The 26,167-nt window shown below is 47.2% G+C and overlaps 1 protein-coding gene across 3 annotated transcripts in view; it reads left to right on the forward strand.

The window, feature by feature from the left end:
- ksr2 (kinase suppressor of ras 2) overlaps positions 1 to 14,299 on the forward strand; it is a 49,322-nt gene extending 35,023 nt beyond the window's left edge. For all 3 annotated transcript variants that reach the window (XM_052068910.1, XM_052068911.1, XM_052068909.1), the window contains 10 exons: positions 450 to 618; positions 1,724 to 1,765; positions 3,198 to 3,267; positions 7,103 to 7,151; positions 9,102 to 9,463; positions 10,715 to 10,811; positions 10,910 to 11,043; positions 11,267 to 11,401; positions 12,659 to 12,788; positions 14,118 to 14,299. In XM_052068910.1, the coding sequence (XP_051924870.1) occupies positions 450 to 618; positions 1,724 to 1,765; positions 3,198 to 3,267; positions 7,103 to 7,151; positions 9,102 to 9,463; positions 10,715 to 10,811; positions 10,910 to 11,043; positions 11,267 to 11,401; positions 12,659 to 12,788; positions 14,118 to 14,264 (1,335 nt within the window). In that variant the 3' untranslated portion in view covers positions 14,265 to 14,299. The remainder of the gene's footprint in view (positions 1 to 449; positions 619 to 1,723; positions 1,766 to 3,197; positions 3,268 to 7,102; positions 7,152 to 9,101; positions 9,464 to 10,714; positions 10,812 to 10,909; positions 11,044 to 11,266; positions 11,402 to 12,658; positions 12,789 to 14,117) is intronic.
- The last annotated feature ends 11,868 nt before the right edge of the window (positions 14,300 to 26,167 follow it).

Consider the following 26,167-nt stretch of genomic DNA (forward strand, 5'->3'; position numbering starts at 1 on the left):
TTGCGGCGCGTCACGGTCAACTCGTGGAAGTTGCCCGCAAGAGCAAAATTTGGAGTTGCAAGAAGACCCTCAAATTTCGTCTTGGTCGCTTCCGAAAAGGCCAAATCATCTTCAATGTTGATTCGACACGTCAACGAGGTTTCAGCGAGGACAGAATCTGTGTTCATTTTTGGGGAATCGCACAATTTAGGGTCTTTGAAGACTTTCCGTCGTCTTTGATGTTTACAAAAACGCGAACGTTCCCTTCAATGAAGACACCAAATCACGTCGTGCTTGTAAAAATGCCGAAACCTACACTTATTTAAATTGTGTTTTTGACGTTTCCAAAACATTTGGTACCCGTCGCATCAGGATTTTGCTTTTGTTTTTGTTTTTGCTGTTGCTTTTTGTTTTTGTTTTTGCTTTTGTTTTTGCTTTTTTTTTTTTTTTTTTTGCTGTTGCGTCCACAGGATCCCATTTCCCTGCCGTATCAGCCGGACTCCAGCAGCAACCCGTCGTCCACCACCTCGTCCACGCCGTCGTCTCCCGCGCCGCCGCCGCCTAGCAGCGCCACGCCTCCCTCGCCGCTGCACCCCTCGCCGCAGTCGGCGCGGCAACAGAAGCACTTCAACCTGACCGGTTGGTGGCCGCCAAAACTCAACTCAACTCGACCTGTATTTCAAATTATACAAAGCGCTGTACGTGCGGCGGAAATCATTCACAAAGACAGCCGAGAGCACAAAAACAGTTCGACTAAAAAGCAAGTCAAAAGCCAAAGAATAAAAATTTGTTTTATTCATTGCAACGGAAAAGGCTCGATTCCCCCTCGGAGCTTCCGCTAATCGTGTCCGGTCCTCAGACCTGAGGCATCGGGCACCCGCATAGGAGCTTTCATGACTTGAAAACAAACAATAGGTTCTTCAAAAGAACTCTAAAATGTTTCGGGAGCCACTGAAGGGATACCAGAGTCGGAATGATGTGCTCCCTCTTACGAGTACCAGCCAAGAGGCGAGCGGCGGCATTTTGGACCCACTGGAGACGCTTGATGGAGGATTGTCTGTCTCCAAAATCATTTGCAGTAATCCAGTGTGATGAAAGCATGAATGACTGTTTCAAGGGGGGGGCCAGGGGACCAAACGCTACTTACGGTTGTTCCCGTTGAACATGTCAAATCATCTGACAACTCAAAATGATTGACGTTAAAAAGCAAAACAAGAATTGTGAATTGGCGGCCCGGTAGCCCAGTGGTTAGCACGTCGGCTTCACAGTGCAGAGGTACCGGGTTCGATTCCAGCTCCGGCCTCCCTGTGTGGAGTTTGCATGTTCTCCCCGGGCCTGCGTGGGTTTTCTCCGGGTGCTCCGGTTTCCTCCCACATTCCAAAAAACATGCATGGCAGGCTGATTGGACGCTCTAAATTGTCCCTAGGTGTGAATGTGAGCGTGGGTTTTCTCCGGGTGCTCCGGTTTCCTCCCACATTCCAAAAACATGCGTGGCAGGCTGATTGAACACTCTAAATTGTCCCTAGGTGTGAGTGTGAGTGCGAATGGTTGTTCGTTTCTGTGTGCCCTGCGATTGGCTGGCAACCGATTCAGGGTGTCCCCCGCCTACTGCCCGGAGACAGCTGGGATAGGCTCCAGCACCCCCCGCGACCCTAGTGAGGATCAAGCGGCTCGGAAGATGAATCAATGAATGAATGAATTGTGAATTGTGAAACCCTAACAGCAGTTGTTGGTCTCTCCGCAGCGTCCAGTTACTTCAAATATAAACAGCAGTTCATATTTCCAGGTATGTTGCCTTTGTATTCTTTTTGCTATTTGCAGTCTTTTCCATTCCCATTGAATATATCTAAAATATATATACAGTATGGCTATGAAATCCCCAAAGAATAAATTGTCATTGATGGTGACAAAAAGCAGCATTTGTGGCTCTTTGAGGACAGAATTGTCCTTGGCAATTGTTTCATCAGCGCCCGTCCGTCTTCACACTTTTGCGCACATTTTTGAGTCCAAAGTTGCATTCACGGCAGAGGTCCTCGCATCGATCGAAATACGAAATGATTGCAGAAATTTCTGGGTGAAACCGATGAAAACGGACTTTTCTCAAACATGTTAACTACGCACCCCCGCGATAATACCTCGGCACAGTTGGCGCACCCCTCGCGCCATCACCAACCCCAATTTGTATTGAAATCAACAAAAATGTCTGAAGTCAAGGTCCAGAAAATCGCAAAATTTTGATTCCACCAGAGTTGGGGCACCCCTGGTCTTTCGCGCGCTCTCTCAAAACAACAACAAAAAAAGTCTGCACAAATTGACGAGAAACTTCGACATGGCGGCACGGCGGGCGACTGGTTAGCGTGTCCGCCTCACAGCGCGGAGGCGCGGGGTTGGATTCCGGCTCCGGTCCTCCTGTATGGAGTTTGCATGTTTTCCCTCCCTTGTCTGTGTGGCTTTTCTCCGGGTGCTCTGGTTGCCTCCCACAATTGTGAGCATGGATGCTTGTTCGTCTTTGTGTGCCCTGCGATTGGCTGGCGACCAGTTCGGGGTGACAAATGGATTAAAAAAATGGATGGATAAGATGGATCTTCAACATCCATCTACCTTGGTTAGAAAATCTTGGACAGCATTTCCCAAACGTTTCAAGCTCCGCCCCCCACTTTTCTAACTCATCAGAGATGGCGCACCCCCTTGCTACTCTTTATACTCGACCAATGGCCAGAAACATATGTTTTAACCCACACACTCCTCGCACGTTTCCCAGAGGGTGTCGACGATTTGAAAATCTTTCAACTCGATGTTGTCTGACCTAAGCGATAAATAAACGGGTACGCGGCGTGCTGGATCCGTCTCATTCGTCCACTAATGATCCACTTAGGAGTCCACTTACTGTGCTTGTTTGTACATTTCACTTTTGTCAATTCAATTTATTCCCACTAATGCGTTTTCCTCATTAGCATTTGCCACAAGTGAGTTTGTTTGCTGCTTTGCTGCTGCTATTGCGAGGCCAGTCAAAAAACAAAAGAAATCAAGCGAATGGCACAAACTTTACGTGGCCCGCACCTCGGAAGTCGCTTTGCAGCGCCGCGATGATCCAGTGGTGTGATGTTGGGATGTTGAAAAGGGTGCGTGACGTCAAAAGTTAGGGAAAAAAAAATCTGAATCTCGGCCTTGATGCTAATGTCACTGCTGACATTTTCTCCCGTGCATGAATTTCCCAGACGTCACACCGGAGGCTCCTCCTAGCAGAGCGCCGCAAGTCATCCTGCATCCAGTCCTGTCGGAACCGGGGTGAGTCCGCCGATATTACGTTGGTTGGAATCACTTTAGAAAATGTGCACAGGAGGAGCTACATTCCCGAAGTTTCTCTTCGTTTTGGTAAAAAGTGCAAATCTGGAAAAAGGAGTCCATTTAAAAAAAAATTATGGACAAGGCGGCCCGGTAGTCCAGTGGTTAGCACGTGGGCTTCACAGTGCAGAGGTACCGGGTTCGATTCCTGCTCCGGCCTACCTATGTGGAGTTTGCATGTTCTCCCCGGGCCTGCGTGGGTTTTCTCCGGGTGCTCCGGTTTCCTCCCACATTCCAAAAAACATGCGTGGCAGGCTGATTGAACACTCTAAATTGTCCCTAGGTGTGAGTGGTTGTTCGTTTCTGTGTGCCCTGCGATTGGCTGGCAACCGATTCAGGGTGTCCCCCGCCTACTGCCCGGAGACAGCTGGGATAGGCTCCAGCGACCCTAGTGAGGATCAAGCGGCTCGGAAGATGAATGAATGAATGAATATTATGGACAACATAAATTACCGGTTAAAAACATCTTGACATTTAGCCGCAAAAACAAGTACTACACTGTACATTGTCTGCTTTGCATTACACGAAACAAGTCACAAAGAAGGTTTTATTTTGAAAAAAATGATCATAATAATCATCATCATCACCTTAGACAGGGGAAAATGTTTTTTTCCCCCCAAACATTGCTGATGTTGTCTTTCTGTTGCTGCTCCTGCACACTGAAAGGCCTCGTCTTGAGTGCCCCCCCCCCAAAAAAAATTCCTCGGAACACACGTTGTCGGTCTCTCTTGCTCGGCGCTGTCAGCGTCACTTAGATCACGAGGCAAATTCGCCGATGAGCTTGTCCGGTCCTCTTCATCAAGCAGCAGCCCAAAAAGCTTTTTTTGAAGACCCTTGCTAAGAGTGGATCTTTTTTTCCCCGGGGAGGGGGGCACTCCCTTTTGGGAAATCATTTGGTCATCCCCCGCCTCCCGCTGAACGACGATGTTAGGAATATTGAGTCAGAGGACCGACTCGGATGTTTCATGGTCGGGATATTCGTTGGTCAGATGTGATGAGACTATTTTTAGGTTCTACTTGCGGCGTGAAGCTCGTCAGTAAAAAAATCATAAATGAACCGCATTGCATTTAATGCCGCCGGGTTAAAAACGTCGCTGGGGAAAGTCCCTGATTTTTGTTTGCAAGGTATGCCAGTTCAAAAGAGTGCGAAACAGAAATGTGGAGGGGCTAGGATTCACCCCCCCCCCCCCCCCCCACACCCCAGTTTTTAAATTTCTGCATTGATTTGGGAATTTTGTTTTGTGGAAAAAGTGAATCTCACGAATTAGCTCTTTTTTTAGGGGTCGGCAGGAGGATAGTTTGTTGAGAAATGGGAATGTTTTGGCGGTGTAATATGACTCAAAGTATGTCTTGCTTTCCAGTATTCACACATCAAGTACTCCTCATTAGCATTATTCTATTTTATTTATTTTTTAATCTGTTTCCGACTGCCGATGTGACGATTTTGGCCGGGTCGTAAAGGCGAGCAAAGCTCAGTGGAGCAGCGAGAGAAGACGATCACCGGCGGGCTAATGTTAGCGCTTGGCGGGCTTCACGCTACGCCGGCCACGCCAGGCGCATTTCGGCGGGGAGGGAAGCGAGGAGACGAGGAGACGCGATGCCTCTCGACCCAGACGTTGATTAGATCAGCGTCGCCGTCCGTCAGCGAGTCAACAAGACGCTCCCGAGCCAGCCAGCCAAGGCGGCCGGCGGGGAATTCATCAATCGCTGATAATGCCACGCGTCCTCATTTTATTTTGAAAGGGCCGCGGTGGCGTCACGCTCATTTTCTTGCCATATCATCACCTCAATTTATGACCAAATGGAATGACACCTCAATCAGATGCGCTATGGACATCCCATTCATGTGAAAATCAATCAAACTGCCTGTCACGTTTTCTACTCTTGTTTCTCACCTTGAGAAGTTTGGTCTCTGATGTTATTCCGTTGTGTCTCCAGTGAAACACAGATGGAAAAAAAAAACCCCAACAGGCTTTTCCGCACAGATTTCCTTGAATTAATTTGCATTTATATTTTATTATGTATTCCTGTTGGTTTTGGTTTTTACGTCTTCAGCCCTCCCTGCCTCCCTTCGGATCCATTACCCAACTACGCATCTGTCCACGCTTCCTCTCACAAGTGGAGTAAACTGGCGTCTCACGCGCACACACACACACACACACACGCATCAAGTCGTTCTCTGCGGAGAATGTCCAACATGTGGCATCCGGAGCGTGTCGGCTTAATGGCCAGGTGGCGAACCCCGACAAGTCCCCGCGGGATCTCCTCATTAGAGGCGCCAGGCCAGCGCCGCCGCAGGAAATCAGGTCCTTATCTTGTCAAGATGGCCGCCCTACGACGGTGATGAAGCGAGGAGCGGGTTTTTATTGATTTATTTTTTTTAATCCCCATGTGAGAGGGCCACACAGCGAGACAGGAACATATTGGATTGGCTTTCTGGCCAATGTTAGCCGAAGAGGACCATGTGACACTTTTCAACCTCATCCGAGGCTCATGTCAGCACACCAATTGGACCCGTTGGAGTCGAACGGCCAAACTGTGATGCTCGACTCATGATACGCATCTTTATCCAATTCCATGCTGCTAAACGAGACTGGTTTTGAGAATTTATTTTACAAAATATTTTCCTCCCAAGACCACCCCCAGCCTCCACAAAAAAAAAAAATCCTTTTGGGGTCTAACCAAGTCGTTTTGGGGATATCAGGGGCGGAATTTCTAAAAACAACCCCCCACCCAAAAAAAAACAAGCTCTCAAACCTTTATTTTCATTTTTTTTAATTGAATTTTTATTTCCGGATTGAAACCAAAATGTTACACTTCTCGTGACATTTTGTGGGTCGACCCATGATAGACATGGCTACCCAAGTAAAACTAACTTTGGGGTCTGAATTCTGAAAACACTTGCTGGGGGGTGGGGGGGGGGGTGGCAATTGGCCCAATGTCCCCTAAAATGTTTTCTTCAAACTAAAATGGCAGACTTTGTGTGTTGGTTGGTTCATGGATTTTGAAGACGATTTTGTGGGTTCACACATTATGGTCTTTACCACCAAATCTTGGGGGAGGGCGTGAGGGGCCGGGGGGTAATTGGCCCAATGTCCCCTAAAATGTTTTCTTCAAACTAAAATGGCAGACTTTGTGTGTTGGTTGGTTCATGGATTTTGAAGACGATTTTGTGGGTTCACACATTATGGTCTTTACCACCAAATATTGGGGGAGGGCGTGAGGGGGGGGGGTAATTGGCCCAATGTCCCCTAAAATGTTTTCTTCAAACTAAAATGGCAGACTTTGTGTGTTGGTTGGTTCATGGATTTTGAAGACGATTTTGTGGGTTCACACATTATGGTCATTACCACCAAATCTCAAGTTTCAGGGACTGAATTTTATTTCTTTTTTTAATTAAAAAAAAAACAGGCCGTGCACCCAAGCCACTTTCAGGCTATTATGGCTGCTTCAAACCTGACTTTCTGGAGACTTATTTTTTTGTGGCTCTACACATGATAGACATGTCTACCAAATTTCATGTTGACAAAGTGAAATAAGTTTCAGGGTCTCCGTTTCTCCTTCTGATCAAAGGGGCAAGAACAGGACATCAAAACCGTGGCAGGGTCGAGCCAGACGAAGGAATAAATTGCAATTTGAGTCGGAACCGAACGAGCCACTTTCCACATGACGACATTCATTACCGACAGTTATCTGATCACAAATTTTCCCCCCCCAAAAAACAGCCTCGGAAAGTTTGCCATCGGTATTTTCTGACAGACCTTATTTGTGCTTGCAGCAACGAGGGAAACCCTCTGCTTCAGATCGAAGTGGAGCCGACTTCCGACGTGAGTCAATCTTTCTTCTCATGTCTATTTTTTATATTGAGTGCGCCTTGTTTTTTATCTGACGGCTGCAAAAAGCGGGAATCATTTCGGCCCTCGGGTAAGTTGTGCGTCAGAAGCAAGAAGTGTCGCGAAGGAAAAGTCTTCCCTCCCTCCCGCAAGAAAAATGACATATTTAGGGGAATGGCCATGGAAATTGCCTTGAAGAATATTCCAGTAGGCATCTCGGAATAGATCATTTTCACCCTTGCAATACATTATGTTTCAAATCAAAATCGCAATGAATCTTCCAGTGAGTTCCCTCGGCCCCCCTCCGGCTGTTTTCCCCTTTCATATCTTCAATTTTGTTTTTGTTTTTTAGCCATCAAGGCATCATATTTCAAACCAAACCAAGAGGAAATGCAAACTCGTCGTCCCTGCATCGAAATGAGTGCGCAGAGTGACAGCGTCGTTAATTCCGTTCCTTCGTCTTCCACGCAAGTTTGAAAGGAAGCGGCGTATCAAAAGATTTCTCGGCAGCGTTTCATTTTGAAGTACCAAAATGACCCTAAAATGGAAAACCCCGGCCCTTCGAAACTTTTGCTTTCTCTGCACTTTTTTTTGGTGTTTTTTGTGGGTCTCCTCTGGATGAAGATGCTTACCCAATTTAACGCTGAAGATAATTATTATTATTTTTTATACGTACAATTCTAGACGAAGCTGCTGAACCAAAACATCTGCTTCAACCCAAATTAGCTGATGAGACTTTTTTTTTTTGGCCTCCCATGATGGACATGATGCTTTCTCTGCACTTTTTTTTGGTGTTTTTTTTGTGGGTCTCCTCTGGATGGAGATGCTTACCCAATTTAACGCTACAGATAATTATTATTTTTTATACGTACAATTCTAGACGAAGCCGCTGAACCAAAACATCTGCTTCAACCCAAATTAGCTGATGGGACTTTTTTTTTTGTTGGCCTCCTCATGATGGAAACGAAGAGGAAAATGTGACATAAGTGAGACCGAGAGACACGGGAACAGAAACACTTTGGTCCCGCTTCACCGTCAGACAAATCCGCTTGTTGTGTAGGAGAAGTAAATGAAGCGCGTTTGCGATCTCCTTCCAACATTTCTTTTCCTCTGGACTTGTCTACCAAATTTCATGTTGCTAAGTAACACTGACCACGGTGGCTGAATTTTTCAATTCAATTTTGGAGACGCGAGTGAGCCAAAATGTCTCAGTCAAACAAAAGCGAAAGACTTCCAGTGCCTTTTCCCGTATGATTATTTTTCAAAACGTTTTTGAGCGTCGAAATGGCTACAGAATGTATGGCGCTAAGCAATAATGACGCTGTGGTCTGAATTTTGAAATATCATTCTAGAGAAATGCTGATGTGCCGGAATAAAACCAAAATGGCAGATTTCCGGCGTGTTTTCAAGCTTGGCATCTTGAAACTTTTTTTTTCTTTCCGTGTATGTCTACCAAATATCAGAATAACAGAATTCTACAAGTCCGACAGAGCCCAAAAATGTCGACTTCAAATAGAAATTGCATACTTCCTGTTTTTTTTCTGGCTTGGCTTTTTGAGACTTTTTGGTGGGTCAACGTAAAAAAGCCGATCGGACAAATTTCATGTCGCAATGTGCAACTGACCTTAGGTGCTGATTTTTTTTAATTCCAGAATGTGCCGCCTGGCTCCTTGAGACTTTTTGGTGGGTCTCATCGTGATGAACATGTCGACCAAATTAGGTGTTGCAAAGTGTCACATTTTTCGCGGGCTGAATACTTTATGGCGTTCCTCGTCAATTTTTGTCTAAAATGGCAGATTTTCTGTTTGTTTTGGTGTTTGGCTTTTTGCGTTTTTGTGGGTCTAATCATGACAGACACGCCGAGCAACTTTCACTTTGCTAACTTTTGGTCAATCTCCGACCCGGCGAAGTTGCCTCGCTAATGTTGTCGCCGTGACGTTTCAGAACGAGGAGGGCAACGACGAGGAATCGGGCGACGAGTTTGAGGAGATGAACCTGTCGCTGCTGTCGGCCCGCAACTTCCCGCGCAAGGCCAGCCAGACCAGCATTTTCCTGCAGGAGTGGGACATCCCCTTCGAGCAGCTGGAGATAGGCGAAATGATCGGCAAGGGTCGCTTCGGCAAAGTTTTCCACGGGCGCTGGCACGGCGAAGTGGCCATCCGCCTCATCGACATCGAGCGCGACAACGAGGACCAACTCAAGGCCTTCAAGCGCGAGGTGATGGCCTACCGCAACACGCGTCACGAGAACGTGGTCCTCTTCATGGGTGCCTGCATGAGTCCGCCGCATCTGGCCATCATCACCAGGTAGGCCGGTCTTGTCTGCCGTTCGAACGCTCGCTAGCGCCCTCGCGTTCGACGGCGGAGTCATCGGGCCGCACGCTGCGCTTGCCCACATTCCGTCGGCGGCGGCGTATTCAGTCAAGCGGTGGTTTCATACGCGTGTGCGATAGCCGCATGCATACATTATGTGTCGAGCGGTTACATAATCAGCGCATGGTTTTTGTGGAGTTTCTGGAGCTGCTGCGCTTTTGTTGCTCATTAGTATGCATGATTCATTGGCCCGAGGTCATTTTTTTTTTTTTTTTTTGTTCCTCGCCTCACCTGGAGTTGGGGAAATTGTGTGGGCGGGGGGTGATTGGGGGGGGAGGGAGTTGATGGGGGGGAGGGGAGTCCTCAGGTGCACACCAGGGGGGTGGTGCTTAGACATTTCCATGAATATGCTGCGATGACATCCACACCCCCCCCCCCCCCCCCCCCATGTCGTGAGGAGACTTGATGCCATGCTGGTGTACTTTCACCTCTCGTTTTTTTTTTTTTTTTTTTGGGTGAAGCTAACCTTTATAAGGGGGCGGCCCGGTAGTCCAGTGGTTAGCACGTCGGCTTCACAGTGCAGAGGTACCGGGTTCGATTCCAGCTCCGGCCTCCCTGTGTGGAGTTTGTATGTTCTCCCCGGGCCTGCGTGGGTTTTCTCCGGGTGCTCCGGTTTCCTCCCACATTCCAAAAATATGCGTGGCAGGCTGATTGAACACTCTAAATTGTCCCTAGGTGTGAGTGTGAGTGCGAATCATTGTTCGTCTCTGTGTGCCCTGCGATTGGCTGGCAACCGATTCAGGGTGTCCCCCGCCTACTGCCCGGAGACAGCTGGGATAGGCTCCAGCACCCCCCGCGACCCTAGTGAGGATCAAGCGGTTAGGAAGATGAATGAATGAATGAATGAATAACCTTTATAAGTCCCACAATGGGTAAATTTGCATTACTTCAGCGCCAAAAGTGGATCCGGAAATGTAAAAAAATAAAATAAAATAAAAAAAAAATAACATGCAACGTTCCGTAAAGGAAACGCGATGCACGAAATAGGAACTTTTTTTTTAATGCGCGTTACAATCCAATCTATCCAATGTTCCGCTTGTGTACTCTGACAGCTGCAGGCGAGAAGCGGCGGCGGAATCTTTCAGAGCGTCCGGGCAGGCTTGGGCAGTGGGAGGGCTCGGGAGGGGTGAGGGGGGGGTTAGTTGGCAGTTCTCCTCTCATGTGTGTTTTTTCTCCTCCTCGCAGCCTGTGCAAAGGCAGAACGCTTTATTCGGTGGTGCGCGACGTCAAGGTCGTCCTGGACGCCAACAAGACGCGACAAATCGCACAAGAGATGGTGAAGGTAATGAAACATCGGCGACAACGCCAACACGCAGATGCCCTGCCGGTGGCCAGTGCCGTGCCCTGACCTCAACCCCAACCGTATGCGTGCGTTTGCAGGGCATGGGCTACCTCCACGCTAAAGGCATCCTCCACAAGGACATGAAGTCCAAGAACGTCTTTTACGACAACGGCAAAGTGGTCATCACCGATTTCGGCCTCTTCACCATCTCGGGGGTTCTGCAAGCCGGCAGGTGATTGGTCGCAACTTGCCTCAACTCAGATGGCATAAAAAAAAAATATATATATATATATATATATATATATATATATATATATATATATATATATATATATATATATATATATATATATATATATAAATATAAAAATATAAAAAAAATCTAAAAAAAATTAAAAAATATATTAAAAAAAAATATATATATATATAATAATCATTTTCCCCCAACCGTGCAGTCGGAGAGAAGACAAGCTGAAGATCCCGAGCGGCTGGTTGTGTCACCTGGCTCCGGAAATCATCCGGCAGCTCTCTCCCAACACCGAGGAGGACAAGCTGCCTTTCTCCAAACAGTCCGACGTCTTTGCGTTCGGGTAGGCCGCTTAGCCGTGCAGCCATACTCCAAAAAAAAAGCAAAAAAAAAAAAAAAAAAAACTACTGACACATAACCGCCAGTAGATGGCAGTAATGCGCCATTTGGTGCACGGGCCGCTCTTCTATTCAATTTTTCCGTTGAATGACCTCACAGTAGTATTATCATCAAAGCGGTCGACTCAGCGTTGCGCTAATCGAAGCAGCCATTGAAGCTTTTCGGGCGGCGTAGGCCGGAAAAGGCATTTTTTTTTGGCAAACGGGCACAAATGTGGGCAGTGCGAAAGGGTCTCTTCCATACGAGTTGTGCCCCGGCTCCGTTGCAGCTCCGATACTTCGTCCTAAGCCTCATCCGCCCCTCCCCTGTGGGTGCCATTTAGTTGGTGCGGCGGCGCATTAAAAAAATAAAGGCGGATAATTACTGGATTTTGCAGGAAGTGGAAAATGGTCTTTCGGCGCAGATGGTGTCTTGCCATAACAAAGAACCCCCCCCCCCAACTCCCCCACAAAATCCACTTTTTTAACCTGGCGCATGATCAAACCTTAACTTCATCCTCCCCATTTATATGGAAAATGGGGCAGAATTTGGCAAGCAGAAAAATCGTCGGGTCATATTCAGTCCTCTCGTCCTGCGCCAGTTGCGTCTCTAAGAAAAGCCGAAACCAAAACCTGCAAAAAGAACAAAAAAAAATCATCTCAATTTTGCCGGCAGTGTAAAAGGATCTTTGCACACACGACGTCTGAAGGTGGCAACTTGACTCCGCGCTTCTATTCCGTGTCCATGCCGTGAGCGGATTTTTTCATCCGGCGTGAAGGAAGGAATTTACGTCATTTGGCCGCCTCGAGAAAATGTCTGAGGACGCTGGAAAGGAAGCAAGCGGCGGCCGTGGTGGAATTAGCATACCCAACAGGTCCCAACTCGCCCCATCCGTCCACTCCTGAAAGTCACACCGGAGCGAGATAAAAATAGTCGTGAGGGAATTTAAAAAAAAAAAATGAAGAGCTCATGAATATGCAAAAGCGCCACAGGGACGGAGGGAGGCGGGGCAGCAGCGGGGTGACCTCGAGGTGGCGGCGCAGATGGACCTTCCGCCTTTGTCCTACCTTGCGCTCTCTCGATTTGAACTTGAAACTGGAAGCCGCGTTTGAAATCCTCCTTTGAAACTTTCACTCATGATTGAAACCCTGACCCCGAAGCCTTCATTTGAAAACTTGAGCCCGGATTGAAACGTTTGTCTCACGTTTGTCTTCCGTTTCAGCACCATTTGGTTTGAGCTGCACGCCCGCGAATGGCCTTACAAGAGTCAGCCGGCGGAGGTCATCATGTGGCAGGTCGGCAGCGGGGTCAAGCCCAGCCTGGCCCACGCCGGCATGGGCAAGGAGATCCTGGTGAGGCCGCCTTTGCTCCCCCGGGGCGATCCGCGTCGTGACCCAGTCGCCGCCGAGTCGCTTTCGAGTGAACGTCATCATCAAGTCACGACTGACTCATTATCGAGTCGTTACAAGGTCGCGACCGAGTCGTTACAAGGTCGTGACCGAGTCGCTAACCTGTCACTAACCCAACCGCCACCGATTCGCTAGCGGATCACGAAGAAGTCATCAGCGAGTCGAAATCGAGTCACTACAGAGTCACGACTGACTCAGCAAAGCCGATATTGAGTCACTACTGAGTCATCGAATCATCACATTGTCCTTCGAATACGGCACTTCGTAGAACCCGCGCGCCTTATTCAGTTTTGATCATTTACAAAGCCCAAAATTTGACGAGTAAAAGAACCCTAAGGCCACAAATTTTTTTTTTAACCTTCTTTAAACCCAACCAAAGCTCTCAATTTACCGGTCGATCTACGTTCCAACCCTCATCTATGGTCACGAGCTATGGGTCGTGACCGAAAGAACGAGATCCCGGATACAAGCGGCCGAAATGAGTTTTCTCCGCAGGGTGTCCGGGCACTCCCTTAGAGATAAGGTGAGAAGCTCGGTCATCCGGGAGGGGTACCGAGTCGAGCCGCTTCTCCTCCACATCGAGAGGAGCCAGATGAGGTGGCTTGGGCATCTGATTCGGATGCCTCCTGAACGCCTCCCTGGTTGAGGTGTTCCGGGCATGTCCCACCGGGAGGAGACCCCGAGGAAGACCCAGGACACGCTGGAGAGACTATGTCACCCAGCTGGCCTGGGAACGCCTCGGGATCCCCCGGGGAGAGCTGGAAGAAGTAGCTAGGGAGAGGGAAGTCTGGGCTTCCCTGCTAAAGCTGTTGCCCCCGCGACCCGGCCCCGGATAAGCGGTAGAAGATGGATGGATGGATGGATGGATGGAAACCCAACCATGACTTGAAACCCTTACCCGTGTTTGAAGCCCTATTTTGAAAACCCGATCCTGACTGGAAACCTTTTTTTGAACCCTAACCCAATCTTCAAACGTCAATTTGAAACCCAACCTTGTTCATCTTGACTTGCAACCCAAATTTTAAACACTAAATCCACATTACCTCCGAAACCAACCTCAAGCATGGCTTGAAATCCTCTGATGAGCCTCTTGGTCCATTTTCAACGCCCAGCCCTTGTTTAAAAGCCTTCTTTGAAAGCCTTACCCCAGCTTGAAGTCCTAAAATGGAGACCGCAACCCATTTTTCAAACCTGAATGTGAAACCCTAACCCTGGACTCTCCAGCATCGACACCCCCTTATTATTATTTGTGTGTGTGTGTGTGTGTGTCAGGACATTTTGCTGCTGTGCTGGGCCTTGGAGCAGGACGAGCGTCCCAGCTTCTCCAAACTGGTGGAGCTGCTGGAGAAACTGCCCAAGCGCAACCGCCGCCTTTCGCACCCGGGACACTTCTGGAAGTCGGCGGAGTACGTCAAGTGAGCGCGCCGCAAAGATTAACAAAACAAAAAGAAAACTTTCCCGTCCTTGACTAAGTCTTTGTGGGGAAAGCAACGAATGTGACTGTTGTATACTGTGTGGCCAGCATCCCTTTTTGGAAGTCTGGGCGACTTGGGGCCTGCCCGCTTGCCCGCCCGCCCGCGCTTGAGCTTTAATGGCCGCTGGATTATTACCTGGATTATTATTATTATTATTAATTTTTTTTTTTCTCGTCTGTTTTTGGTCGTCAGCGCCATGCCGCATGAATGTCAACAGGTTTTCCACCCGGGCGTTCAGATGTAAGTGTTGATGTGCCCCGATTTTATTAATTTAATTTTTTTTCATGATGCATTGAGGGTCTGATACGCGCATGAAAATAAAAACATCGGGATTTGGACTCAGTTCAGAGGATTTGGGACACAAAAAAAAAATGTCACAAAAGTCATAATCGTACAAGAGAAAGTTGAAAAACAAATGTTAGCCTTTTTTTTTGCTGAGAAAAAAATACAACTATTTGGAGAGGTTTTGCAGAAGAGTGTAAATCCTGCAGGAATGTCATCTAGTTTGGTGCAGATTTTATTTTCGTTTTAAAGCAAATCTCATGAGAGTGCCATATAATGTTTTTTTGTTGTTGTTTGTTTTGTAAAAATGAATAATATTTTGTGAATTTGGCAACAAAAAAAAAATTAAATTCTGAATGAATTTTCTCTCGAGAAAATCTAACCCAAAACCCAAAAATCGAAATTTGGCTTCATTTAAGACCGAAGGATTTGGGACACGCTGGAAAGAAAAATATAAAAAGCTCGACTACTACTCGACTAAAAAATATTGGGAAGCAGGTACGCATTTGCAATAAAATGCTTTTTTTGCCCTCCCAAAAATTCCGATTCTATTTAAAAAACAAAAAGTACAACATTTATCTCTGAAAATCATGACTTTTCACAACAATAACCCATAACAGATAATAAATTGTCCAAATAGTAATGCAGCATACTTTCTCTCTCTGTGCTGTTCCTCCCAATAACAACTTGGTGTCAATGAAAAAATTTGATTTTTGTTTTATTGTTTTGGATTTTTCACGATTGGCACCAAACAAGAAAAATGGCTGCCAATTGGGCTAATTTTAATCAAACCATCATTGTGACTCGTTTGATTGACAGACGTCCCGACTGAGCTGAGGACTGCTTCTTGCTCCCCGCCCCCCCCAAACCCCTCCCCCAGACAATCGCACGATGTCAATTGAAATTGTTGCAAAAAAGGAAAAAAAAAATGGCAGAATCGAAGCGATTTTGCTGCTGCTGCTGCTCCTGCTGCTGTTTTTTGTAAGTTTTCACTGGGACTGGACGACACCAGATATGTTTGTACAAGATATCGTCAGCTCATGAAAAATCGAAGAACCCCCCCCGCCCCCCACCCCTTCCTCCCCAAAACAAAACAAACTTTTTGGGGCCGATTGTTTATTATTTCTTTTACATTGTTTGCAAATTAGTACCAGTACACTGTATGCTTATTTAATTTTTTTTTCAATTAGAAGTCAGCCTCAATAATGCAGATTTTCACTATTCGCAAAGACACCTCTTTGCACCTGTTTTTTTTTTTCGGGGGGACCTTTTCACTCACTTATTTGAGGGGGGGCATTTTTCAAAAATGTTGCAATCATAAGGCCGCTTGAATTTTTCACCGATTTTTGGTGGTTGAGGATTCACCCCTCACGGTTATTGGGGGCTGGATTTTGATACATTTGAATGAACATATATATATATATATATATATATATAATGTATGTCGGCTGATGGTTGCCGTTGTTTGCAATTATCCACCCCCCCCGCCCTCACTTTGGAACACGAACAATAGGCAATTAAATGCAAACCAGCGTTGAGTGGCCGTATCTAAAAAATCTCATATTTGTGCCAAGTGTACAGAACAGATTATAGACCAGCTTTGCCGGATGATTATGATTATTAACAATAGAATGATTAGCATTAGTGCGGTTCTTTTTTAATTTTTTTTTATTTTTTTCTTCGACTACTTTTGAATGTAGAAGAAAGTGTTGTTGTTGTTTTTGCATTTCTTTGCTGACCATTATTTTCCTTCCTGGATGTCTTTTTGTGTTCTTGCTTGTATACAAATATACGTTATTGAGCATATGGTACCCCCCCCCCCACCCAAAAAAAAAAAAAACGGTATCAAGTATACGGTATATGCTTTAGGAATTGTGAATGTGAAGGATGCCTTCTCTCGCTTCTTTTTCTTCCTCTTCCTTCCACCGGCTAATTTTGCACTCATACTTTGTCAACGTTTGTGGATGACAATAAAAAAAAGCTCTTTTTCTCTCTTTCTCTTTCGTTGTCTTCGACCCACACCTCCCTCACTCATAAAGATATTGAGTACCAAGGGTCAAACTTTTTTTCCTTTAGTTGAGAAGAGGCGGAACGGCGGGCAAACGGCTAATACGTCCGCCGCACATTGCAAAGATGCAAGGGTTCGATTCCGGCCTTCCTATGTGGCGTTTACATGTTCTCCCCCTTGCCTGCGTGGGTTTTCTCTGGGTACTCCGGTTTGCAAAAACATGTGATCGCTCTAAATCAAGGGTGTCCAAACTTTTTGCCAAGGGGGCCAGATTTTATGTGGTAAAATGTCGGGGGGCCAACCTTGGCTGACATTCTTTACATTGAACAACAATATTGTTCAACACATTTTAGTAAGCCAGTCTGTTTCACATTTCCATTTTTATTTTCATTGCAACAATCTTAAGAATTTCTTTTGGTTCATTTGAAACAGGAATTTGAAATATGACATATCAGTCAATATAAACACGGAGTGATGTCTTGTTAACTCGTCAGTGATGCCCTCTAGTGTCTAAATGCTATTACTCATTTAGTGAATGCTATTACTCATTTAGCCACTAGAGGGAAGCAGTACTCTATGAAACATCACTCACCAGTCTACGAGACCTCAGTCAATGCAACACGTGTTCCATTGCGCCCAACCTGCGGGCCAGACGGCACTGATTTTATGACGGGGGCCGAGGGCCGGATGAAATTCGACCGCGGGCCGGATTTGGCCCGCGGGCCGGACTTTGGACATGCTTACTCTAAATTGTCTGCAGGTGTGACTGTGAATGTGGATGGTTGGACAGGCTCCGGCACATCCAGGACCTTTGACCTAAGCGGGTCCGATAATAACTCGAGTGACTCTATTCACGTTTTTTTTTCTCAAACAAATTCCAGGATGCTTTTTAAACTTTTTTTTTTTTTTTAAATCAGCAAAGTTGAATTCAGCAACATAAACAGCGATGCAAAAATTTCTTTCATCTCGATATGTAAATAGCAACCATGCCGAGTCAGCGCAGACGGCAGCCATGGCCAAATACCAAAAGAGGGGTGAGATAGATTCCGAATAGTCAGCTGAACGCCAAGAATACGAGCCAAGCCATTAACGCCTACCCCCCCCCCCCCCCTGCCAAGTTACCAGATACCCCACTGGCACTGTAATCCCGGCTCCTGGAAGACATCTAAGCCACTCCCATCAAGACAAGAAAGATCCTTACAATGCACGGACGGGTCCGCCCCAAAGTAAAAAAAGGGGTTTGGGGGCAAGGACTGAGGTCTCATGGGGAACAACAGGTGTACATGAAGAAGGTTCCTTCCTCGATGCCTGGCAGCCTCTAGGCTAGCACGTAGTTAAAAAAAATAATCACAATCTCAAGAAGAGCCGCTGCATAACGAGCATCAGAGCGTAAATGTTCGGGTGTGCCGCATGCTGGCTAAAGCGATAAGAACGCTCCTCATAGATGTTGAAATTCTCTTATCCAAGCTAGATGGACAGAGATCAATGGCGAAGAAGCAAATTGTGATTCGCTAACACGCATGTTGGCCCGCTATTGTCCTCTGTGACTTTGTAATCATCCAAAGCGTGACTCGCTCGGAATGGAAAAATCATCCGCTGAGTCTCGCTAACATGAATTGTGTCTCACTAACTGGCCAGTCTGCGTTAGCGAATCGCATTGGATGAGTCCCGGTTCAACTTAGCGTTAGCAACTTGACGTTAGCAAGAGGACCTTAGGCCGGCTCCGCGCAGAAAGACAGTGGAGCTAGTTTTGCCCCCATTTTCCCCACTTTTGAGCCAAGTACCACCTTATATCCTTTAAGAATATACATTTTTATTTATTGATTTTAATTTATTTTATGGCGGCCCGGTAGTCCAGCGGTTAGCACGTCGGCTTCACAGTACAGAGGTACCGGGTTTCGATTCCAGCTCCGGCCTCCCTGTGTGGAGTTTGCATGTTCTCCCCGGGCCTGCGTGGGTTTTCTCCGGGTGCTCCGGTTTCCTCCGGTTCCGACCCTAGTGAGGATCAAGCGGTACGGAAGATGAATGAATGAATGAATGAATTTATTTTATTTTATTATTTTTTCATTCATTCATTCATTCATCTTCCGTACCGCTTGATCCTCACTAGGGTCGCGGGGGGTGCTGGAGCCCATTCCAGCCGTCTCCGGGCAGTAGGCGGGGGACACCCTGAATCGGTTGCCAGCCAATCGCAGGGCACACATAGACGAACAACCATCCACGCTCACACTCACACCTAGGGACAATTTAGAGTGTTCAATCAGCCTGCCTTGCATATTTTTGGAATGTGGGAGGAAACCGGAGCACCCGGAGAAAACCCACGCAGTCCCCGGGGAGAACATGCAAACTCCACACAGGGAGGCCGGAGCTGGAATCGAACCCGGTACCTCTGCACTGTGAAGCCGACGTGCTAACCACTGGACTACCGGGCCGCCCTATTTTATTATTTATTTTATTTATTATTTATTATTTATTATTATTTAAGAATAAGTGCTCTATAAATACTGTTGACTTGACTTGTTGAAGAATATCCCAGGAAGATGATCCTACCGTCTGAAGTCGTTTTTAAACAGCTGAAAAAAAATTTGAACGTGTGTAAAAAGGCCTTGGCGAGTCATATTGTTGCCAGTCCACTTCTGTGGTAGCAGCACCGAAAACACACACAAAAAAAAAAAAAAAACGTCAGATTGGCGAGTAAATGATGGCCAGTAAAAATATATAAAAGGTCCCGGAAGCAAATAAAAAAGTAAATAGAGCGTCAATAATTGAAATGCGCAGTAACACTAAAAACAAAACGAGTCTTATTTCCTGCCGATGTAGTGCAAGAAGCCACAAAATGCCCCCGGAGTCACTCTAGCACGGACAAAATGTTTACCCCCCCCCTCCCCCAACCCCTTCATTCTTTTCAAAGACGCCCACGGAGCTCATTATGTCCAGGAAGCCTTTCATTAGACACGAGCTTGTTTCGGGAGAGCAGACGGCGGGCCAAAGCGCATCCCAACCGGGGCGCGACTTATGTCCTGAGGCGGCGCGGGCCTGGTGCAGCACCTGTACGCCGCCACCGGCGCGGATGCGACACAGCCATCCACGTGCAATACGCTACGCAACACCTCAGGTGTACAAAAATAACAAACACCCTCCGTATCCTCCGCCTTATCGTCGCTCTAATTACTTGAGAGTCCCGTAGGGGTGCCACTCCAACAACTCGAGAGTAACGTCTGACGCTCGAGACACAATGGACCCCGAAAAAGTCCAACGCTTACGTAATGATGACAAAAGAAGACAAGATGTCACCCTCGCCTGCCTTGCAGCGCTCATATGCCGGCCCATCTGTTCACGTACGTGCAAAAAAAAACGAGACTGCGACTTGCTAATGTTGACGAGAAATCGTTAACGTCCGCTGCGACTTGCTAATGGTCACCGGGATTAGCTAACTAGCGACTCGCCAACGTCTTCCGTAACTTTCTTCGGTCCACTTGGACTCGCACTTGCTCGCTCGCATCCACTGTGACTTGCTAATGTTCAAAGTGATTGTCTGATGTCCACTGTGACTCGCGATCGTCCATCTTGGCTCGTTCATGTCCACTCCGACAAAACTAGCTGCGCGTATCGAAAAAAATATCAAAGTAAACATCTGCGCCCGGAACAGAAATTTGCTTCGTTGTGTTTTTCGGGTCGAGTTAGCACGGCCGCCTCACAGTGCAGCGGTCGTGGGTTCGATTCCAGCTCTGGCCTTTCTGTGTGAGGTTTGCATGCCCCCCACCCCCCCCCCCATGCCTCGGAGGGTTTTCTTCAGCTACTCCGGTTTACCTCCCACATGCACGGCAGGCTGATTGAACAGTCCCGAGGTGTGAGTGTGAGCGCGGATGGTTGTTCATCTCCGTGTGCCCTGCGATTGGCTGGCAACCGGTTCAGGGTGTCCCCTGCCTATAATAGATGGATGGATAGATGGGTTGGGTCTTTAAGAGTGAGGAATGTCCACGAGGCCCTTGAGTCCCTCCACTTGTATATATGCCCTTGGAAGAAAAAGTCTGCACACACCCCCCTGTTGTAATCTTGGGATACTGCAGGCAGATTCTGTTATTCACTTGTTATTACGATGACATTACCAATGCGAAGACAACTGGACAACAAGTTTTGCGTGAGAGGGAAAACGAGATCAAGAACTTCAATGAGGTAACGGGAATATCCAGCGCCCACCCGATGTATGCTTTGAAGCAAAATATTTTTATACTATAGTCTTCTCACTGCGAACCCCGCCCCACCCCCCCACCGCCGAGGCCGTCAACCTGGCTAGTTTCTAACTCGGCGTGTCATTTGCATTTCAAGGAGACATTCTTTGGACAACAATAAGGAGAGGCTGTGATGGTTCCGCGTTTGTGCAAGTACTCCGACTGCCCTTGAGAAAATATTTATGAACACGGGATTAGAGTTTCAAATTAGGGTTTCAAGATCGAAGGGGCACAGAGGAGTAGGTTTTAAATATGGACAAAATATGTGCTGGCTGCCCTGCAAATGCCGAAAAGCGATCCTCATTGGAACTGAAAATGAGTCAAATTGGGCCCCAAAAATATATTTTGTTGTTGTAAACACATTAAAATTTGCGGTTTCCCCTGAAAAAAACGTGGGTTGGGTGACCCAACCCCCGACCGACCCACCTACCCCCATTCTTAAAATATAAAACATTTGGGTTGCAAAAGTTTTTGTTAAAGACAGCGTTGGGGGTTCCAAAACTGAATTAAGTTTTTCAATTAGGGTTTAAAGCCAGCGTCTAATTTTGAGAAAGGCATTCGGGTTTCAAGCTAGTGTAGGGTTTCAAATCCACATTTTAAACCAAATTGAGGACCTCATTTGTGCGCCTGCCATGGCGCCGCCGCAGTCTTGTGTGCGGCCACAATTTGTCCCAAACGCCTTAATTGGCGCCTGCTGAGATCAAACGCAACAACACAAAACATCATCATCATCAGGACACTCGAAAGGCGACAAGAAGAGCAAGGGCGCCCGCCTGTCATCGCGGGGCCTAATAGCCACCGCCCACTCGCCACCCGGCTCGGGCTGAACTTTGCCTCATTTGCAGGTGGCGGTGACATCGAAAAAGAAAAGATGAGACGCTTTGTTTGCCTCCTGGCTTGAGGTTGCACTCGTAAAAACATAACCGGCACGCATGCATTACAATCTCATTTTCTGTTTCCGGGAATTCAAATGCAACGTAAAGAAAATAATACACAAACAACAACCACATCAGTTCATCCGTTGGCTTGCCAATAGACAACAAAAAAGTTGACCAAAGCAAAGCGCCTGCAGCCGTTTATGTATGGAAGCATATTGCGGCTCGACTAGGGGGCAAAAAAACCCCAACAAATTAAATAACATTTTCAGTCTTACTTAAATTTATAGTCATGTTTTTGTTTTTTTCATTAGATTAAACTGCAATTAATTAAAAATCATTTCACTGATCTTTCTCACAAGTGGAAAACTGTCAAAGCTCAGTCGGACTATTCCAAGGGTGGCTGAATGACGAGGGGTGCAAACCTTTGTTTCATTACTAAATAAGACAAATACATGTTCAGTGTTTAACTGTAAATATCGCGCCCAATTCAAAGGGCACTTCCATCTTTAATGGTCGTTTTTTTTTCTTCATTTGGCGTTTTTGCCCTAACATCTACAGTCAGACAAGGCCCCGTGTGCACCCCTCAATTAGCAAGAAACGAATCAGTCCAATCTGAGCCGACGAGGTCCACCTGTGCTTCAGCTAGCAAGTCGCAACGCGAAAGGACAAAAGATGAAGCTGTCTATCTTTTATAAAATGAAATAAACGGGAATCAAGTGTCACGAGGTGAGCTTTTTTTCTCTCCCTCAGCTAATTGTGAAAGGTGGTTTGTCATAGCCACATGCTAACTAGTTAGGCTGAAACAGGCTAGCATTGCTAATTGCTACATCTCACTAGCGCGCCCACGTAAGTAAATTTCCCCCCAAAACTGAGAATTAAGAGAAATAAGTTTGTGTTTTCCTTTGTTTTGACACAAAGCTCCATAAGTACATCAGCACGATATTTTACACTGAGCCAACTGCAAAAAAAAAAAAAAAAAAGTCAAGTCCAAAACTGCCGCCCCCGATTTATTTCAATATTTTAATGCAATTTGCTTCAGTCTATCATCTCCGTGTATGTTTTTTTTTTCTCACAACTTTTTTTGGTTTGTTTTTTCCGGCATAGTCCTCTTATGTATATGACAAAATGAATTCAGTACCGTAGGTCACAACAATGTAGAGAAAAAGCAGAGAGACGAGCACATTTAAGGCGTAAGCAGAAACAAAATGATCAGCTTAACTCGATTGTATTTAGATTTCTTTACTGAAATATTTTGATTTATTTTTTATTTTTTATTATGGGAGGCAATTCACCATACTGAGATAATCTCCTCTTAATGGTTTATGCCCCTCATGACTCCGTCCAGGGCATCCTGGCGTAAAGGACGCACCGAGAAAGGTTTTGAGACAAAACCAAATAGAAGTTGCCAGTGACAGTCTGTGCAGGTGGCTGGCTGCCCTTTGGCTCCAGTTGCCAGCAATGAACTTGACAGTCCAGGTTGTTAAAATGCATTTAGTGCAATAAGACGAAATTTCCCCGGATGGAGCTGTGACATGTTTCGATGAGTTGGATTGCGCTGCTGAAATCTGCCAGGCGAATCAAGTCTCCCCCTCAAGAAAGCAAAGTTTGAATGAATTCATGATGTCATCTGTCTTCCTTCTCTCAGGTTGCTTTTTTTTCCTCCCCTCACCCGCCCCCATTTTCTTTCATCCTATTCTCTCTTTAAATTTGAATGAGCTGCCATGTTCCTCTCAGCTGCTCCTTCATCATCCAAGTTGAAGTGTTTTTTCCATCCGTCCTCTCCGTCCCGATGTATCTTTTTATGTAGTTGTACTTTTCATTGATTAATTTTTTTTTTTAATTGAGTGGCATCATAATCGCCCTTATTGCGTGTCGTCATGGAAACTGACATGACTGCCAAAGGGGCACAACAAAGGAATAAATGGTGGCGCACCCGTACACGCAGGAACGAGCGCGCCGTTCCTTCCCGCGCGGCATAAACAACTTGCCGTCTTCTGTACCAGCTTCAAACGTTTGCAGGATTTCCCCAATTTTCTTCCATCCTTTCTCAGTTGGTACCTTTGCTTGCTTCCATTAACCTATGGCATACCCGGAGAAAACCCGCGCCAGCATGGGGAGAACATGCAAACTCCACGCAGGGAGGCCGGAGCCGGAATCGAACCCTGCACCGCTGCAATACGAAGGCGGACGTGCTAACCGGTCCACCACCGCACTCCCCCCCCCCCCCCCCCCATGCTTTTATAGCATACGGTATTTATTTTTTAGCCACACGCGGAAAATTAAGCTAGCTGCCTTGCCTATTTGCCCTTTTCGCCGATGAGACGGGACAAGTGAAGGAAGCGCTTGTTTTTATTTCAGTGAGTGAATCTGATGCGGCTGAATATAGACGAGCTGTCGCCGAGCCGCGTTGAGGGCGTTAAGCGGGCGGGGGGGGGGGGGGGGGGGGGGGGCGAGGGGGGGTGGCTTTACACGGTGATCCGCACGCGGGGCTTCATGAGAGGGCAGATGGCAGCACTCAAGCAGGAAGTGATCGACATAATGACGTGTGTGCGTGTGTGCGCATAAGCGCACATCCTTGGTGAAAGGGGGCGGGGGCGGCGGGGGGGGGGGGGGGTGTTGTCGCAAAATAAGCATATTTCACTTCTTTTCGCCGCTTCTGCGTCCACTGATCTCAACACGTGAGAGTCCCCGTTGCAAGATAAGCGGCAAAACGGCAGCGGGAGTACTCCACGACACTATTACGGTGGTTGGGATAAACGATGACAATTACGTGGTTCTATTCCGGGTGTGAAGCGTAACCTCACGTGGCGGAGGTCACCATGATGATGACGATGATGATATCGAGAGGGGGGGGGGGGGGCCATAGTGACTGCGCGTTGCCCGCGGCTTACCTGTTTGCTGGAAGCACCCACGCGCGCCATCACATCGGCGGGGTCAAAGATGGGCTGGAAAGCAGAGGTTCGAGTACATGCAATTAACGGGCGGGTGGGTGGGGGGGGGGGCGATATGTACTGTACATTTTCGATCAGTTGCGTGTATCTAAAACCAGATGATTTGTGTTGTGCGCAGGCTTGCCCCCCCCCCCAAAAGTAAATTCACCGCGACCCCCCCCCCCCCCCCCCCCCCCCAGTGTATTTGGCCCTGTTGAGTGAAATGGTCCTTTGGCGTCCGAGTCACGGACAGCTGACGGCACGCTGACTTTTCTTGGCGTGAAGAAATTTCAAACATGTTCAAGAAAAGCAGGAGCGAATTCCTGCCCAAGGTCTTGACGACCGTTTTTGGCCAGCTTGAACCAACACGCGACCTCGGTTGCCGACCTCTGGCACGAAGACGTGAGCTGCAGAAGTAGCCTTCGGCTCCCCATGGATGAAAATGTCCCCCCTTTTTCAATAAATGGAGGAATAAAATCGAGCGCCCTGTGGCGGTCGCTGGTCTACAGAAGATGCAAGCTCCGTCTTTCCATCTTCATTCTCTGCAGCGGTGGTGGTGGTGGTGGGGGGGGGGTGTCGATGAGGATGAAGCACCTCCCGCCGTGAGCTGAACGATGACGGCAGGCGATGGCGACGCCGCCCCCCCCCCACCCCCTCCCTCCAAAACTGCCCTCCCCCCCCCCCCCCCCCCCGCCCCACCCCCGTCCGTTCTGTTCCCTCTCTCTCTCCTCCCGTGGCTTTAAAAAGGCGCCGGAGCGCTGCGCGAGCCACAAGGCGAGCCTCCAGAGAGGCACACCGCGAGATCAACCTCCACCTTCCCCCGCCCACCCTTTTTTTGCCTTTTTTGACACCCCCATACCCCCGTCCCATCCCTCCTCTTGGTTTTCGTTGGAGTGTGCGTGTGTGTGCGAGGGATGAACCGCGCACACAGCTGAGGAGTTTGACAGCAAGTTTTTTTTTCTTTTTTTTTTTTTAATCTTCAGGGGGGGAGAGTTGCAGCGCATCCATAGAGTTCCGGCTGAGATTCTGAGCGGGTGAGCTGAATTTTTGTGTCATTCTTGATATTCCACGCTACGGTTGCGCTAAAATGGGATTGCGCAACGTGCTGGCGAGGGCGCCGAAGCAACTTGAAAATTGGGACTTCGCACCCTCCGCCGGTTGCTGTTATTCAAGTGATGGAGAACTTGTTGCGCCGTAAAATCATCCCCGCCAACACACTTGTGCATGGGGGGGGGGGGGGGCGATGTGCAAAATGGGGCATGCTTTAATTCTACGAGCTAACTAAAGTAAGCAGCTTGAACATCAATCAAATGCTCAGCAGGTTAATTCAACCCAAAATGTCATTTTAAAAATTTTTAATAAAAAATTTAGTTTTATTTTATTTTTTGGGGAAGATCACTCCAGATGATAAGTCTTTGGATCAAGTTTTCGACAACTGTTTATAAAAATGTATGTTTGGTGCATTAGAGAGCCACTAATGTCATACGAAAACATGAGTGTTGGGATAGTAGAAGGCC

The sequence above is a fragment of the Hippocampus zosterae genome, chromosome 6, assembly GCF_025434085.1.
Source record: "Hippocampus zosterae strain Florida chromosome 6, ASM2543408v3, whole genome shotgun sequence".
Classification (NCBI taxonomy): domain Eukaryota; kingdom Metazoa; phylum Chordata; class Actinopteri; order Syngnathiformes; family Syngnathidae; genus Hippocampus; species Hippocampus zosterae.